Raw genomic sequence first — 17654 nt, 5'->3', positions numbered from 1 at the left:
TGTTAGATGGGGCATTGACCAGGGCACTAGAAATGTTCTGATCCATGAAGAACAGGAGGGACAGACTGAACCCCAGTCCAGCCGCCGCAAACACCGCCCCTGGGGGAAGCAGATGGAGGGGGGCCAACTCAAACATCTTTTCGCGTTCCTTGTACTTAAATGGCTTCACTGAAATCAAAGTATTACACAATATGAACTAAGGTTACAGTCATGGAAATGTTGGACTGAAGCCATTTAAACAGCATCTTTTTTACTATTCAGTGACAATAAGGACTTACTTTTAACTTCTCTAAAGACATAGGATCCGAAAAATGTCATAATGAGCACAGCGACAGGTAAGGCATAGTCTGCCAGAATCTCTCTCTTACCAGCATTCAGAAACGGCCTGAAGTACAAAGCCGCAGCATGATTGACAGAAATTTCTAGTCAGTTAAAAAAAGGATAAAATATACAACATATATATCATGTACCTATATCTATTATACTGCTGCATGTAAACTAGAACAATCAAGGTGAAAATATCAGAGAGATATTTCAACACATGTACAAAAGATTCTATGAAGGCAAAAGCAAGAAGAGCCCCATGAAGCATCACCTCCCCTCAACCAGAACGACCTATGACCTATGACCCAGAAACATACAGACATTTTGCTTTGACACCACCACCTCCATCTCCCGAGATTGGAATCTAGGATTGCACACTTTTCATGGCTAAGTATGACCTTGACTTAGAAATCAATAAGTATCTTCCTCTCCCCACCTATCATTCTCTGTATGAAATTGGAATGGTTTTCCAGACTAAGTATGGTGATATCTACAACATTGTTTTGGAATTACTACTGTAACCCATGCATGCCCATACATAAACCTTTTTATGCCCATATGATAATAATTATTATCATAATAATATATTATTGTTATGCCCATATGTAACCCTTGCATTCTCACATACAATCCCTCATGCCAATACATACCCATGCATACAATGATAATTATATAATCCACACAGCAGATGCATGAACAAGCAGCCGAACTGATGTTATCTCAAACTCAACGTGACCGAGAAAAAAATCTAGATATTCCAGGGTTTGAGATTTTGAGGTTGAAATGCATAAGACAATGTAGTTGAACCTCCCAACTTTCATATCCATGGTTCCAACTTTGCAAGGGGATAATTTTTTTAAAATGACATACAGATTGTTGGAGAGGCTTTGTTAATAGACATACGTTTTAGTAAAGTTAAAAAGCGTGATTCCCAGCCACACCGTGCCCAGCATCAGCAGTAAAAATAAAATACTGTTCTCTCGCAGACATTCCTCCAGCATACCACCACCAGGGGGAGCCACCACTGTACTGCTGTTAGTTAGGTTTACTGGACTAGTGGTTGTCACGGTGCTGACAGTTGTTAGGGAGGTGTTAGTAAGGAGGGAAGCATTTTGATTGGAGGAGTTACTGTGAGTGACACCCTGACAGGAATCTGTGTGGTAGTTCTTGTTAAAGTCTACAAAAGCATGGTATATATATTGTTAGTGATCTCGGATGTTTTCAGATACACTGTATACAATTATTCCAGTGCAGTAAATTAGTAATTTTGATATTAAGAGTACACATGATAGAACATGATTTAAAATGCAATATACCAGTTATTTCAGGAAATTATATTCTCCACAAAACGAATTATGTCTCAAGCAATGGGCATTGTCAAATGCCTCATATTTGAAAATCAACCAAAAATCATCATGCAGCACTCTATATCCTCTGTTTTATTGTTTATGTAATGTTGACTGTGTGTGTGTGACTTGTTCTCTCAAATAATTTAATTTTACTGAGTGTGACTGGTTTATAGATGTAATGTTGACTGGTTAATGTTGGCTGGTTAATGTAATGTTGACTGGTTAATGTTGACTGGTTAGATGTAATGTTGACTGGTTAATGTTGACTGGTTAGATGTAATGTTGACTGGTTAAAAGTTCCGTGACATACCTTTGATTGTGTCTTTAATGGCGTCAGCAGAAAAAGCAAAGGTGATGAACAGCGAGAACACCTCCTCTGTGGATCTAATGTAAGAAAGTTGGAGAACAGTTGTAACGCTAGACCTGTCTCACTAGTACAGGGTGCTTATCTCACTAGTACAGGGTACTTATCTCACTAGTACAGGGTGCTATCTCACTAGTACAGGGTACTTATCTCACTAGTACAGAGTGATTATCTCACTAGTACAGGGTGCTTATCTCACTAGTACAGGGTACTTATCTCACTAGTATAGGGTGCTTATCTCACTGGTACAGGGTGCTTATCTCACTAGTACAGGGTGCTTATCTCACTAGTACAGGGTGCTTATCTCACTAGTACAGGATGCTTATCTCACTAGTACAGGATGCTTATCTCACTAGCACAGGGTGCTTATCTCACTAGTACAGGGTACTTATCTCACTAGTACAGGGTGCTTATCTCACTAGTACAGGATGCTTATCTCACTAGTACAGGGTATTTATCTCACTAGTACAGGGTATTTATCTCACTAGTACAGGGTACTTATCTCACTAATATCTCACTAGTACAGGGTACTTATCTCACTAGTACAGGGTACTTATTTCAAAACAAACTACCAAAGCTCTATCTGCTTTTGTATGTCCTTCTCAAAAAAAAATTTCAATCTTGCTTTATAAAAATCATTTCTGTTCTTCCAAAGATCAAAATGTGATCTTGAAAAGTAAGGACAATGACATTTAATACTATTCAGTATTGAAATCTCTGATATTTTGATTGACATTTGTATTTCAACTGCATTTTAAAACATCGAAAACAGTTACCATTATGTGTTATTTAATTCTGCCTTTCTTTTCAAGTCATTTAAACAATAATTTTATTGTTAGAATTGTTTTCTAGCATATAGTCCATCAAATCAAATGATATGGTTGATAAAGTCAATCAGTGAAAATACAGTGTTCACAATGACAGTAAAACAGGAAAGCAAGATGTGCATGCTTGATATGAATTGGGCAGAATTCAGAGTACACAGTCCTTTACCTTGAGGAATATTTCATGAGTTTACTCATGTTGAAGAAAACATAAATAAACAGAAAGAAGGCATTCCATAAGCCAGTGCAGGCGAACATGGCATTGAAGTTCAGGTCAAAATCCTCACAAATGCTAAAAATAACTGAAAAGTTCAAAGGAAAAAAGCATGATAATATCAATAAATAGATAATATAAGAAATAACATGCTTTTAATATAGGTATTTCTGAAAAGTACTGAGTGGTCCATGACCTACTTTTGGTGTAGAGAGCCAATGGTGCCGTGGTCAGAAGGACGATCAGAGGCTGACCCCCAAATACAGCGAACAGGACCCCGCCCACACATTGGGAAAACAACACTTTTTGGACATCTGAAAAATTAGAACTGCTTATATGAAAGGGTTCTATTTTGTCTTCTTCCATTTCACTGGAAGCCATTCTGGTTCTTTTCCTGTCTGTCTGAGCATCAGTTTTCCACACAGATTAATTCAGACATAGGACAGAAATGCTCATTATCAAGTTGTGCAAGAAACATTGTTTTCTTTTCTAAAATATCCCTAAAGATTTTCCACTCTTTAATAGGGCTGAAACGATTCAGTGAAATATCGATACTGTTCAATATAAACGCTTGTTTCAATGTTCAATTCACTGCCTCAATCTTCCACACTTTAATAGGGCTGAAACGATTCTGTGAAATATCGATACTGTTCAATATAAACGCTCGATTCAATGTTCAATTCACTGCCTCGATCTTCGGTTTGATACATTTTAAAAAATTGGATTTGGTAAAATACATTGCGCACAACTTGTACTTATTATTGTTAGTACATGCACAAGGGACAAAATGGCATCTAATGATGGTCAGACTGTTGTTAGCCTCGCATCTGACAAAAACAATAAGGAACTTAATCAGCTTAAACTACAGACAGGCATCTTACTGTTCAGCAGTTTGGAAACATTTTACTTTTGAAATTGTAAACATGAATCTTTGTAAAGAAAATTTCTTGAAAATTATTTATTGATTTGAAATATATTGTATCATAGATATTGAATCGTGGCATAAGTATTGCAATATGTATTGTATCGCGAAAGGGGCGTATCGTTTCAGCCCTACCCTTTAACTGAACACAGACTTTGCCACATCCTCATTTTAAAATTCCTCCTCTTTGACACACAGACTCATTACAAAGAACATCTAATAGTCATGTCCATTAAAGCACGGTTATAACAACCTCCTGGGACAGCGAAAAACACTCCGTTACAAATTTCATAATATCCAATATCATTTTCATTATTTTCCTCTCATAGGGGAATGAATATCACTTAAGCAATTAAGAGTGATTTCATTATATGTGTTTTACAGTAACTGTATTGAAATAAATTCATGGTTGATTGATCAGACAACACAAGTAATGATCAGGCTTAAATAGATAGCAGCGGCTAGTCAGAAGAACCAAAATGTGATTAACTCAATCTTAATCACAGGACTTAAGGACATAGGATACCCCAAATCTTTTGTTATAGAATTTTATAAAACAATTTGTAAATGTTTTGATATTGCTGAAAACCTGTATTTACCACAAAATTTTCCTATGAAACCACCTTAATTTTTTTGCATTATTCACAAATCTTTACTTGAAAATTCAATGGAAAAAAATTAGCCAAAAACCGGAATTCTTCCTAAAGTTCTTTTTACTGCATTTTCTGTATTAATACCGATTCATATTGTTGTTTGATTTAATAATAGAAAATCCCTCTTCAATGATGCGTTCAAAATCTTGGTTATCCTATGACCTTAACTAAGCTCTTGACCTGTATGACCAGAGAGATTACACGATATGACCTTAACTAAGCTCTTGACCTGTATGACCAGAGAGATTACACGATATGACCTTCACTAAGCTCTCGACCTGTACGACCAGAGAGATTACACGATATGACCTTAACTAAGCTCTCGACCTGTACGACCAGAGAGATTACACGATATGACCTTAACTAAGCTCTCGACCTGTACGACCAGAGATATTACACGATATGACCTTAACTAAGCTCTTGACCTGTATGACCAGAGAGATTACACGATATGACCTTCACTAAGCTCTCGACCTGTACGACCAGAGAGATTACACGATATGACCTTAACTAAGCTCTCGACCTGTACGACCAGAGAGATTACACGATATGACCTTAACTAAGCTCTCGACCTGTACGACCAGAGATATTACACGATATGACCTTAACTAAGCTCTCAACCTGTACGACAAGAGAGATTACACAATATGACCTTAACTAAGCTCTTGACCTGTACGACCAGAGAGATTACACGATACCTATCACTCCGGCAGTGTTATTATCGTTCAGCATTCCGAAGGCGATGTTCGGCAGCACACAGGCGAAGTATAGGAAGAACGTGGTGGACGTCACTTTGTGGAGCGTTTTGTTCCCTACTATGCCTGCAACAAAAACAAAGGGTTTCAGAGTGTTTAATTTTTTTTTTTATAAAATAGGCGAAAAATTCAGACATTGTTACAAATTACGATCCAGCTTTCCCTACCGTCTTTGTAATCTGATAGATAATGTGGCAATCGCCGCTTAACATCACGGACTAAACCCTGCCCTATGGGACACCGAGATTTCTCAGCCTGAAAGACAATACACAATATGTGCACTTAATTAGTGTATCAAAAATTTAATGCAAATATAAAGTCAGGGACTAGCCAATGCAATACTGAATTTTGCTATTCATATTCAAAATATAACCGTATACCGTATAAGTTTCTCTGCAAGAATCTAAGTTTGACATTATTAGCGAGGATTTCGGGATAGTTAAAACTTGAAGCTGGTAAGATTTCATATCACTATCCCATTCTTTTGATGTACTCTGTAATTAACACCTCGCTCACATTCAATTCCTAATGATGAAAAAAAAATCATTATATGCACCCAGGGGTGCATGAGCCGAGTTGCATGGGATACATTGTAAAGCCAGGAATGACGTGGTATATTTATAATTGTGAAGAACTAATTTCAGTTTTAAACTTTTCGAGTTACTGTCCAGAAACCATATTTGTCTGAAGTTTTCAATCTATATTCGGTCACTGTGACCTTGACCTTTGTTCTCAAAAATCAATAGGGGCCTTGCTTTGCTGGTATCCAACAATATATCCAAGTTTCATTTGATTCAAATTAAAATTTTTCGAGTTATCCTCCAGAAACCAAAATCCTTTTGGAATTTTAAATCTATTTGCGATCACTGTGACCTTGACCTTTGACCTATTTTCTCCAAAGTCAATAGGGGTCTTCCTTACCTGGTACATAACAATATCTTCAAGTATCATTTGATTCGGATTTAAACTTTCTGAGTTATCATCCGGAAACCAAATATTTCTGAAATTTTCAATTTATATTCGGTCACTGTGACCTTGACCTTTGACCTTTTTTCTCCAAAATCAATAGGGGTCTTCCTTACTTGGTACCCAACAATATATCAAAGTTTCATTTGATTTGGATTTAAACTTTCGGAGTTATCATTGGAAACCAAATATTTCTGAAATTTTCATTTTATATTCGGTCACTGTGACCTTGACCTTTGACCTTTTTTTCTCCAAAATCAATAGGGGTCTTTCTTACCTGGTACCCAACAATATATCAAAGTTTCATTTGATTCGGATTTAAACTTTCGGAGTTATCATCCGGAAACCAAATATTTCTGAAATTTTCATTCTATATTCGGTCACTGTGACCTTGACCTTTGACCTATTTTCTCCAAAATCAATAGGGGTCTTCCTTACCTGGTACCCAACAATATCAAAGTTTCATTTGATTTGGATTTAAACTTTAGTAGTTATCATCCAGAAACCAAATTTTCCTGAAATTTTCGGTCACTGTGACCTTGATCTTTGACCATTTTTCTCCAAAATCAATAGGGGTCTTCCTTACCTGGTACCCAACAATATATCAAAGTTTCATTTGATTAGATTGTAAACTTTTTGAGTTATCGTCCGGAAACCAATTGTTGACGCCCAACCGCCCGCCAGACCTTTGACCATTTTTCTCCAAAATCAATAGGGGTCTTTCTTACCAGGTACCCAACAATATATCAAAGTTTCATTTGATTAAATTGTAAACTTTTCGAGTTATCATCCGGAAACCAATTGTTGACACCCAACCCGCCCGCATCACCAAACCAATAGCTGAGTTCAACTTCGTTGCAACTCGGCTAAAAATCACGTTTTTCTGCCTCCCTCAAACTTTGTACCTCCATCTCCTCTTGTTCGAAGGCCGACAGTACCAGGTGAGACTTGCGGTTCTCAGGGAGGCCCTGCTCCTCGATCAGGAGCTTGGTCCTCGTGTGGAGAAGCTGTTTAAACTCAAACTCGGACTCGGCCATCAGAAGCTGGTGTCGAAAGTCCATGTCTAGAAAGAGTGTAGCAAAAGTACGGGCCGTCTCCAGGGAAGACTTGGTGCTTTTCTACAGAAAATTAACAGGAAAAGTTAAGTACAGAAAAATAACAGGAGGGTGTTAAATACGGGCTGTCTCGAGGGAAGACTTGGTGCTTTTCTACAAAAAATTAACAGGTTAGTGTTAAGTACGGAACATCTCTAGAGAAGACTTGGTGTTATTCTACAGAAAATTAACAGGTTAGTGTTAAGTACGCAACGTCTCTAGAGAAGACTTGGTGTTATTCTACAAAAAATTAACAGGTTATTGTTAAGTACGGAACGTCTCTAGAGAAGACTTGGTGTTATTCTACAGAAAATTAACAGAAGGGTGTTAAGTACGGGCTGTCTCGAGGGAAGACTTGGTGCTTTTCTACAGAAAATTAACAGGTTAGTGTTAAGTACGGAACGTCTCTAGAGAAGACTTGGTGTTATTCTACAAAAAATTAACAGGTTAGTGTTAAGTACGGAACGTCTCTAGAGAAGACTTGGTGCTTTTCTACAAAAAATTAACAGGTTAGTGTTAAGAACAGAACGTCTCTAGAGAAGACTTGGTGCTTTTCTACAAAAAATTAACAGGTTAGTGTTAAGTACGGAACGTCTCTAGAGAAGACTTGGTGCTTTTCTACAAAAAATTAACAGGTTAGTGTTAAGTACGGAACGTCTCTAGAGAAGACTTGGTGTTATTCTACAGAAAATTAACAGGTTAGTGTTAAGTACGGAACATCTCTAGAGAAGACGTGGTGCTTTTCTACAAAAAATTAACAGGTTAGTGTTAAGTACGGAACATCTCCAGGGAAGACTTGGTGCTATTCTACAGAAAATTAACAGGTTAGTGTTAAGTACGGAATGTCTCTAGAGAAGACTTGGTGCTATTCTACAGAAAATTAACAGGTTAGTGTTAAGTACGGAACGTCTCTAGAGAAGACCTGGTGTTATTCTACAGAAAATTGACAGGAGTGTGTTAAGTACGGGCTGTCTCGAGGGAAGACTTGGTGCTTTTCTACAGAAAATTAACAGGTTAGTATTAAGTACGGAACATCTCTAGAGAAGACTTGGTGCTATTCTACAGAAAATTAACAGGTTAGTGTTAAGTACGGAACGTCTCCAGGGAAGACTTGGTGCTATTCTACAGAAAATTAACAGGTTAGTGTTAAGTACGGAACGTCTCTAGAGAAGACTTGGTGTTATTCTACAGAAAATTAACAGGTTAGTGTTAAGTACGGAACGTCTCTAGAGAAGACTTGGTGCTATTCTACAGAAAATTAACAGGTTAGTGTTAAGTACGGAACGTCTCTAGAGAAGACTTGGTGCTATTCTACAGAAAATTAACAGGTTAGTGTTAAGTATGGAACGTCTCTAGAGAAGACTTGGTGCTATTCTACAGAAAATTAACAGGTTAGTGTTAAGTACGGAACGTCTCTAGAGAAGACTTGGTGTTATTCTACAGAAAATTAACAGGTTAGTGTTAAGTACGGAACGTCTCTAGAGAAGACTTGGTGTTATTCTACAGAAAATTAACAGGGTAGTGTTAAGTACGGGTCGTCTCTAGAGAAGACTTGGTGTTATTCTGCAGAAAATTAACAGAAGGGTGTTTGTTTCTTTATGATGTTTCATTTTTGAGGGAATTTCAACATAATTTCAATTCAATGGAACAAGAGCAGTATCTACCCTACCTGCTTACATTCATAAGTAAGTACACTTATTCAAATAATATGAAAATTTTGGTGGAGAGAATTATGGTTGCCTATTGATTTGGGCAGACAATGTTTGCAAACAAAGAACTAGAGCCACGAATAATCAAAAATGGCCCTTAGTCAGAACATGATATTATTCTCGGGAACAGAAACCAAGAATATCTATTTTTCAAATATGTTATCCTTTTTCCGATATCTTTTCATTTTTGTTTAGTTATTGACGTTCAAAGTACCCATTGTTTTGGCCAGATTGTTATTAACGTCGCAATTTTGCAACGTAACGTCACAATTTTACGTTTCATGTACTTTTACGTAAAAGTTCTCTAGGTATAAAAGTGAAACAAAAACACTATTCAGTACAATTTAATTATGATATTGTAAATATTTAAATCTGTCTATGTTAATTCTATATTAAAACACACACCTATGTAGTATACTCGTACATCTCTTTCTCCTCTCTCTGTTTGTCTCCTTCCCTATCTTTATATTTTTTAAATTTTTATATATGCAACCATTCAACAGTTTTAAAGTAATATTAATTCAGCACCTCTTTACTTAGCTTTGTTATTTAAGTATGACATGAAGATAAACCCAATCCCAATATTTTAACTGTATAACCATTTATTACACATACCGATAGTATTTTTTTGGGGGGGTGGGTGGGGGGGGGGGGCATCTAAAAATGTACATGAAAACACGGTGGATCCAACCGTTGACTTACGAATAAGATCTATTGACCTATGTAAGTGCGTTTCAATATTACATGTAGTTTATGTTGCATATTGATCACTTCTTTTAACAATCTTTTATACATTTGCGGATTTTTATTTTCATTATTTGTTTGGGGGGTGTTATTATTATCTCGCATTTACATGTAATCACGCCAAAAACAGTAATAGCCAGGCTTCGGACAGCGGCGTTATTTCAGACGCACTTTGCTACATGTACAACTTTGGACAGTGATTAAACATTTTAATCCTATGTTTCACACTTTTATTTGTGTTTTGCTATATAGGGAGTTACGTTTATGATGTGTGTGTGTGTGTGTGTGGGGGGGGGGGGGGGGGGGGGGGGGGGGGGGATAGGGAAACTGTTACAAAAGTAGCCGTACATGTACAGAATAACACATGAACATTTAGTTTAGTCATATGTATTTTTGCTAATTAGATCAAATGTAATTCTGTTTGTCAATGAATTTCATTTAAAAGCAAAACAAGATCCATATTGCTAGATATATTTTTCGTATTCATATTTGTATGTATTTCTATATATTGATTTCTGACGGATGAAATATGCAATGGACCGGAATAGCTGTGTGTCGAAATATAATGGTACCCGATGACATATGTCCAAATCGGTTGACACATAAACAACGGAACGGATGTTGTAGATCTAATTAGCTCAGAGACTTGTAGCCTACAGTCTATCCTTTGTATTGTTATGTGGACGCCTAATTTTTGTCTGGTACCCATATATTGTACTACATGTATAACTTTAGAAATCATTAAACAATACGGGATAGGCCAATACATTATATCTTCGCATCTAAGTAGCCTATCAAGTTAGGCACCCTTCGGTCCTCCAAGTCTTTTTATGTACTGCGACAGCGATTTCAATATGCTCATCAGTGCCAAGGAAACTGAATGCACGGAGATGAAACATGTGAAGCCAGATATTTTTTAAATTCAACGGCCTTCAGATAACTAAAATATATATAGTGTGATAACGTATAAAGAAAATGTGTGGAAGTAAAGGCACGGCGCAGACGATGGGTGGATATCGATTGTATCTGGAGTGGATTGGAGGACTTAGCTTCGTAATTGTTTGATCAAATAACTAAAACTGTTAACTAGTGCAAGGTTTTTGTAACTATCCCTAACATGGTTACATATATATTCAAGTTCATAAATTGAGCACATAATCTATTTGAAATTTTGGGGGCAAAATCGATTGATGTACGTAGCCCGATTCCAACGATGACGCGGATCCGGTTTTATTTCAATAATATTGTTTGAAATAATCATATTTTATTAACTTTGAATAATTACTGGTTTCGTAAAAAGACAATGGAACAATCCCCAACTATAATATCTAAATGTTATGACTTGTATTAAACCTATAGTTTGGAAAAGTATTCGGATTTCGTGCATGGAATGTGAAATTCCGGTTATTTGTAGAACATAAAAAGTAAAAATTCGCTTATCCCCCAGGCCTCGATCCAAAAAAACTCTTAACTTCTATGCAGTATGTAATATACTAATTTACAATTCATTAAGATTTATTGGATCGATGCCTGGGGGTGTTATACAAATTTTTGGTGCATATTGTTGGATATTATCAACTTTTACAAAAATAACACAACTGTTAAGGGTTCTGCATGTTATAATTTCTATATGCGTGATTTTTTGCGGAAAAACACACTGGATTTATAAAGAAGAAGGTATAAGCTATTTCATACCATGATGAAATTTTGGAATGAAGATACTTTATTTTACTCAAAATCACAGGGCCATATTTGGGTATTCGTGGTTCTTGTTCTTTTCAGATGGAACCAAATCTAACCAGATTTGTCAGCCAGATCCAAATTTAGCCAGATCTGTCAGCTGGAACCATATTTAACCAGATTGGTTGCACAGAACTGAATTCAACCAGATTTGTAAGATGGTATAATGCTTTTAAAGAATACTGGGTAGGCAGGTTTGGAATACAATTCTAATAGAACTAATACTTCTTTTTCGACCTTGACTTTATCCTTCTGCCCTAGATGCATGGTCATGACACACCTTCTTTAATTCCAGTCATAATCTGTTACTTACTTATAGTCCACACATGGAGAGTCAAATACAAGAAGAAAGGATAAACAATTGAGAACTGCATCTGACCTCTCTGACTGGTGCCAAGACCAGGATCACAAACTGACCTCTCTGACTGGTGCCAAGACCAGAATCACAAACTGGACCTCCTGACTGGTGCTGCCCAGATTGGCTGGAGTGTGAAGCCGCGCGATCACCACGTGGCGCTTCGTCAGGGTGGGAATGTCACACCTAAATAGGACGAAAAACTGAATCAATGACACACCTAAGAAAGACAGATAAAGATTAAATCATTTTAAACAATGGTAACAGGAAGGGAGAAACGAACCAGACCAGGATTTGAACCCGGTCCCCCTGAATCTCTATTCAGGTGCTCTACCAACTGAACTATCTGGCCACCGGTGATGAAACCCAGCTGACCACTACATTCCTCCTTCCTTAAATGTCTTCACACTTGAAGACATCAACCCAGGATCTTAATTCCCTGGCAGGAATTTTTACCAGTCAGTTCAAGGTGCCAGTTTACAGCACCAAATATAACAGGGAGAAAATGCAACAGACCAGACCCGGATTTGAACCCAGGCCCACTGAATCTCTAGTCAGGTGCTCTACCAACTGAGCTAACTGGCATCCGGCGGTCGAATCCAGCTGACCGCTACATTCCCCCCTCCTTAAATGTCTTCACACTTGATCAAACCCAGCTGACTGCTACACAATATAACAGGCTATCTTTTTTTAAAACTGTATCCATATCAAAATTTAGTAATGCAAGCGTCGCTGTAAGTTTATAGACACATTGTAAGACAAGGTATCAGTGAGTATCACTCAGTAGAATTATTGAATAAAGGCGACATTACTTCAGCCTCCAGATAAAATCTCCTAGGACCTGATTTTATTTCTTTAATGTCAGACATTTTGTTTATATAGAGAAAACCAAAGTGTCCAGATTAATGAGGCTCCACAGCCCCCTCAACCTGACCAAGTAACTGCACTGCCTAGATATATTCTGTTCGTAATCACCTAAAATTGATTATTCCTATCAATAAATTTCAACAAATATTCACAAGGAAATTTTTTAATAAAGATGTATACAGAGTTGTGGCCCTTTTCCTGTAGCTGACTTACATGACGCAGATCCAGTTTTGGTCAAAGTCGAAGCCGCTCTCATCGCTAGTCATCGTGCCCTGAATTGTCTTACTCAGGGTGTGTACTGTAAACAAAATATAGAAGTCTTGTCTTACTCAGGGTGTGTACTGTAAACAAAATATACAAGTATTGTCTTACTCAGGGTGTGTACTGTAAACAAAATATACAAGTCTTGTCTTACTCAGGGTGTGTACTGTAAACAAAATATACAAGTCTTGTCTTACTCAGGGTGTGTACTGTAAACAAAATATACAAGTCTTGTCTTACTCAGGGTGTGTACTGTAAACAAAATATACAAGTCTTGTCTTACTCAGGGTGTGTACTGTAAACAAAATATACAAGTATTGTCTTACTCAGGGTGTGTACTGTAAACAAAATATACAAGTATTGTCTTACTCAGGGTGTGTACTGTAAACAAAATATACAAGTATTGTCTTACTCAGGGTGTGTACTGTAAACAAAATATACAAGTATTGTCTTACTCAGGGTGTGTACTGTAAACAAAATATAGAAGTCTTACTCAGGGTGTATACTGTAAACAAAATATAGAAGTCTTACTCAGGGTGTGTACTGTAAACAAAATATAGAAATATTGTCTTACTCAGGGTGTGTACTGTAAACAAAATATAGAAATATTGTCTTACTCAGGGTGTGTACTGTAAACAAAATATAGAAGTCTTGTCTTACTAAGGGTGTGTACTGTAAACAAAATACTGAAATAATGTTACAGATTAACTCAGAATATGTACTGTAAACAAAATACAGAAATAATGCTACAGATTAACTAATTTACGACATCATTTAAGTAGAGATGTTTGGCTACATTGAGCTGAATGCTGGTGAAGTTTCTGTCCTTACCCGAGTCCTGTGTGAAGATAGCCTGCCGTGCCTCGTCCAATGATGTCTGGGCTAACACTTCCTTTTTCTCCAGAATCTTTTTGACCATCGCGTCGATAATTTGTGTCAGCCCAGTCTTTTGGAGGTCCAGCATCAGCAGAGTCCGGCTGAGGAAGTCCTCCACGTCCTTAAAGGCTCGGATCTCCGCATGGAAGTCCTTCAGAGGCACTTTCTATAAGAGGTAGATGTATGTTTACCCATTATTGACTGTTTAGGTAGATGTATATCTACCTATTATTGACTGTTTAGGTAGATAGATATTTACCTATTATTGACTGTTTAGGTAGATGTATATTTACCTATTATTGACTGTTTAGGTAGATGTATGTTTACCTACTATTGACTGTTTAGGTAGATGTATAATTACCTATTATTGACTGCTTAGGTAGATGGATATTTACCTATTATTGACTGTTTAGGACAATAGGTAGATGTATGTTTACCTATTATTGACTGTTTAGGTAGATATATGTTTACCTATTATTGACTGTTTAGGTAGATGTATGTTTACCTATTATTGACTGTTTAGGTAGATAGATATTTACCCATTATTGACTGTTTAGCTAGATGTATATTTACCTATTATTGACTGTTTAGGTAGATGTATGTTTACCTATTATTGACTGTTTAGGTAGATGGATATTTACCTATTATTGACTGTTTAGGTAGATGTATAATTACCTATTATTGACTGTTTAGGTAGATGTATAATTAACTATGATTGACTGTTTAGGTAGATGTATAATTACCTATTATTGACTGCTTAGGTAGATGGATATTTACCTATTATTGACTGTTTAGGACAATAGGTAGATGTATGTTTACCTATTATTGACTGTTTAGGTAGATAGATATTTACCTATTATTGCCTGTTTAGGTAGATGTATATTTACCTATTATTGACTGTTTAGGTAGATGTATATTTACCTATTATTGACTGTTTAGGTAGATGTATGTTTACCTATTATTGACTATTATGTGCTTTACGAATGTCATCAGGAAATGAACTACCCAGTATATGTTTGCATATTAAAGGCTGTTTGCTTACATGTTCGTTTGTTTTTCAGGGAGCAGTACCTGAATGTGAATTTAAATCAAATATTCTTTAGAATTGACTTCATTATGTTCATGATAAAATCTCACTTTAGCTACATTACCATTACTCTTCTTAAAAATTTAAGTATAAAACACATAGATGCATTCCATACATTTATTTTTAGCAGCAGTCCATGTTAAGTAGCAGTCCATGTTAGTAGTCCATGTTTAGTAGTAGTCCATGTTTAGTAGCAGTCCATGTTTAGTAACAGTCCATGTTAAGTAGTAGTTCATGTTTAGTAGTAGTCCATGTTAAGTAGTAGTTCATGTTTAGTAGTAGTCCATGCTTAGTAGTAGTCCATGTTTAGTAGTAGTCCATGTTTAGTAGTAGTCCATGTTTAGTAGTAGTAGTAGTAGTCCATGTTTAGTAGCAGTCCATGTTTAGTAGTAGTCCATGTTTAGTAGTAGTCCATGTTTAGTAGCAGTCCATGTTTAGTAGTAGTCCATGTTTAGTAGTAGTCCATGTTTAGTAGTAGTAGTAGTAGTAGTCCATGTTTAGTAGTAGTCCATGTTTAGTAGCAGTCCATGTTTAGTAGTAGTCCATGTTTAGTAGTAGTCCATGTTTAGTAGTAGTCCATGTTTAGTAACAGTCCATGTTTATAACAGTCCATGTTTAGTAGCAATCCATGTTTAGTAGTAGTCCATGTTTAGTAACAGTCCATGTTTAGTAACAGTCCATGTTTAGTAACAGTTCATGTTTAGTAGCAGTCCATGTTTAGTAGTAGTCCATGTTTAGTAGCAGTCCATGTTTAGTAGTAGTCCATGTTTAGTAACAGTCCATGTTTAGTAGCAATCCATGTTTAGTAGTAGTCCATGTTTAGTAACAGTCCATGTTTAGTAACAGTCCATGTTTAGTAGCAATCCATGTTTAGTAGTAGTCCATGTTTAGTAACAGTCCATGTTTAGTAACAGTCCATGTTTAGTAGTAGTCCATGTTTAGTAGTAGTCCATGTTTAGTAACAGTCCATGTTTAGTAACAGTCCATGTTTAGTAGTAGTCCATGTTTAGTAACAGTCCATGTTTAGTAACAGTCCATGTTTAGTAGCAATCCATGTTTAGTAGCAATCCATGTTTAGTAACAGTCCATGTTTAGTAACAGTCCATGTTTAGTAGCAATCCATGTTTAGTAACAGTCCATGTTTAGTAGCAATCCATGTTTAGTAGCAATCCATGTTTAGTAGTAGTCCATGTTTAGTAACAGTCCATGTTTAGTAGCAATCCATGTTTAGTAGTAGTCCATGTTTAGTAGTAGTCCATGTTTAGTAACAGTCCATGTTTAGTAACAGTCCATGTTTAGTAGTAGTCCATGTTTAGTAACAGTCCATGTTTAGTAGCAGTCCATGTTTAGTAGCAATCCATGTTTAGTAGTAGTTCATGTTTAGTAACAGTCCATGTTTAGTAACAGTCCATGTTTAGTAACAGTCCATGTTTAGTAGCAATCCATGTTTAGTAGTAGTCCATGTTTAGTAGTAGTCCATGTTTAGTAGTAGTCCATGTTTAGTAACAGTCCATGTTTAGTAACAGTCCATGTTTAGTAGCAGTCCATGTTTAGTAGCAGTCCATGTTTAGTAGCAGTCCATGTTTAGTAGTAGTCCATGTTTAGTAACAGTCCATGTTTAGTAGTAGTCCATGTTTAGTAGCAGTCAATATTTTTCAATTTATTATGTAACTGTTTATTTATCGACAGTGAGAGATATAACTACAGGGTTGGAGTTTGCCTCCTGTATTACTTTAATTCTAGAAAAATTTGCAGTATACATTGATAGATTGATGTTTTCCACCACACTCAACAATTTTTCAGTTATCTGGTGGCGCCCAGTTTTCATTGGTGGAAAAGAGAACCCAGGCACAATGTACCTGGGAAGAGACCACCGACCTTCTGAAAGTAAACTGGGAAACTTTCTCACTTACCGGCGCAAGCGGGATACAAGTTTAGCATATACAAGTTCTATTTTCACATTTTTTGTTGATAAAATTTATCAATAGTTACTCAGGAATTTTTATTCTCTGTAATGAATACGAAACAATGATCAACAATTAGAAGAAGTGAATTCTCGTGTCAATTTTCTACATAAATATCTTTTATTTGCATAATTTGAAGAGATTAAAATCAGTCCCTATCTATAAATAGTTTGATATCAATATCATTAATATGTATTGGAGGAATTAATTACATTTCAATATTGATAATACGCAAGATCGCGACTACTTTTTCTGTCTTGGTTTTAAATTTTACTTTCCCCTTTCAAAGTCTCGCGAGACCCAGAGTTTGCGAGAATTTGGGCATGTTGGTAAATAATACCAGTTCTGCAACTTTTGTCGTGATCGATTCACCCGATTTTAACAATGTTGTGCTGTCATTGCATTGCAGTAGACTGTAGTTAATGATTCAAGAAAGAAACATAATACGCAGAAATATCCACAACTGATAGATTTTAATGGAAATGTGATTGATTTTTTCCCATTGCTGTCAGCCAGGAAATTCCCAAAGCTGAGAAGAGCTTGCGTCAAAATATATAGCTTCGCGAGCTAAATTCAGAAGTTCATT

The 17654-nt window shown here is 36.4% G+C and overlaps 1 protein-coding gene across 8 annotated transcripts in view; it reads right to left on the bottom strand.

The window, feature by feature from the left end:
• The window catches only part of LOC125669788 (solute carrier family 4 member 11-like), a 52978-nt gene that overhangs the window by 11007 nt on the left and 24317 nt on the right, over positions 1-17654 (bottom strand). For 6 of the 8 annotated variants that reach the window (XM_048904563.2, XM_048904558.2, XM_048904561.2 and 3 more), the window contains 12 exons: positions 13973-14183; positions 13094-13178; positions 12076-12199; positions 7277-7489; positions 5573-5660; positions 5349-5471; positions 3276-3389; positions 3031-3163; positions 1984-2057; positions 1228-1501; positions 279-385; positions 1-168 (listed from right to left, as the gene is read on the bottom strand). The exon at positions 1-168 is cut by the window's left edge and continues 1 nt beyond it. In XM_048904563.2, coding sequence (XP_048760520.2) covers positions 1-168; positions 279-385; positions 1228-1501; positions 1984-2057; positions 3031-3163; positions 3276-3389; positions 5349-5471; positions 5573-5660; positions 7277-7489; positions 12076-12199; positions 13094-13178; positions 13973-14183 — 1714 coding nt within the window. The remainder of the gene's footprint in view (positions 169-278; positions 386-1227; positions 1502-1983; positions 2058-3030; positions 3164-3275; positions 3390-5348; positions 5472-5572; positions 5661-7276; positions 7490-12075; positions 12200-13093; positions 13179-13972; positions 14184-17654) is intronic. The other 2 variants (XM_048904565.2, XM_056162742.1) reach the window with 1 other exon arrangement.

Source organism: Ostrea edulis, chromosome 4 (genome assembly GCF_947568905.1).
Source record: "Ostrea edulis chromosome 4, xbOstEdul1.1, whole genome shotgun sequence".
NCBI classification, from domain to species: Eukaryota; Metazoa; Mollusca; class Bivalvia; order Ostreida; family Ostreidae; genus Ostrea; species Ostrea edulis.
The sequence above is the reverse complement of the archived record's forward strand: the minus strand, read 5'-3'. Positions and strand labels throughout refer to the sequence as shown.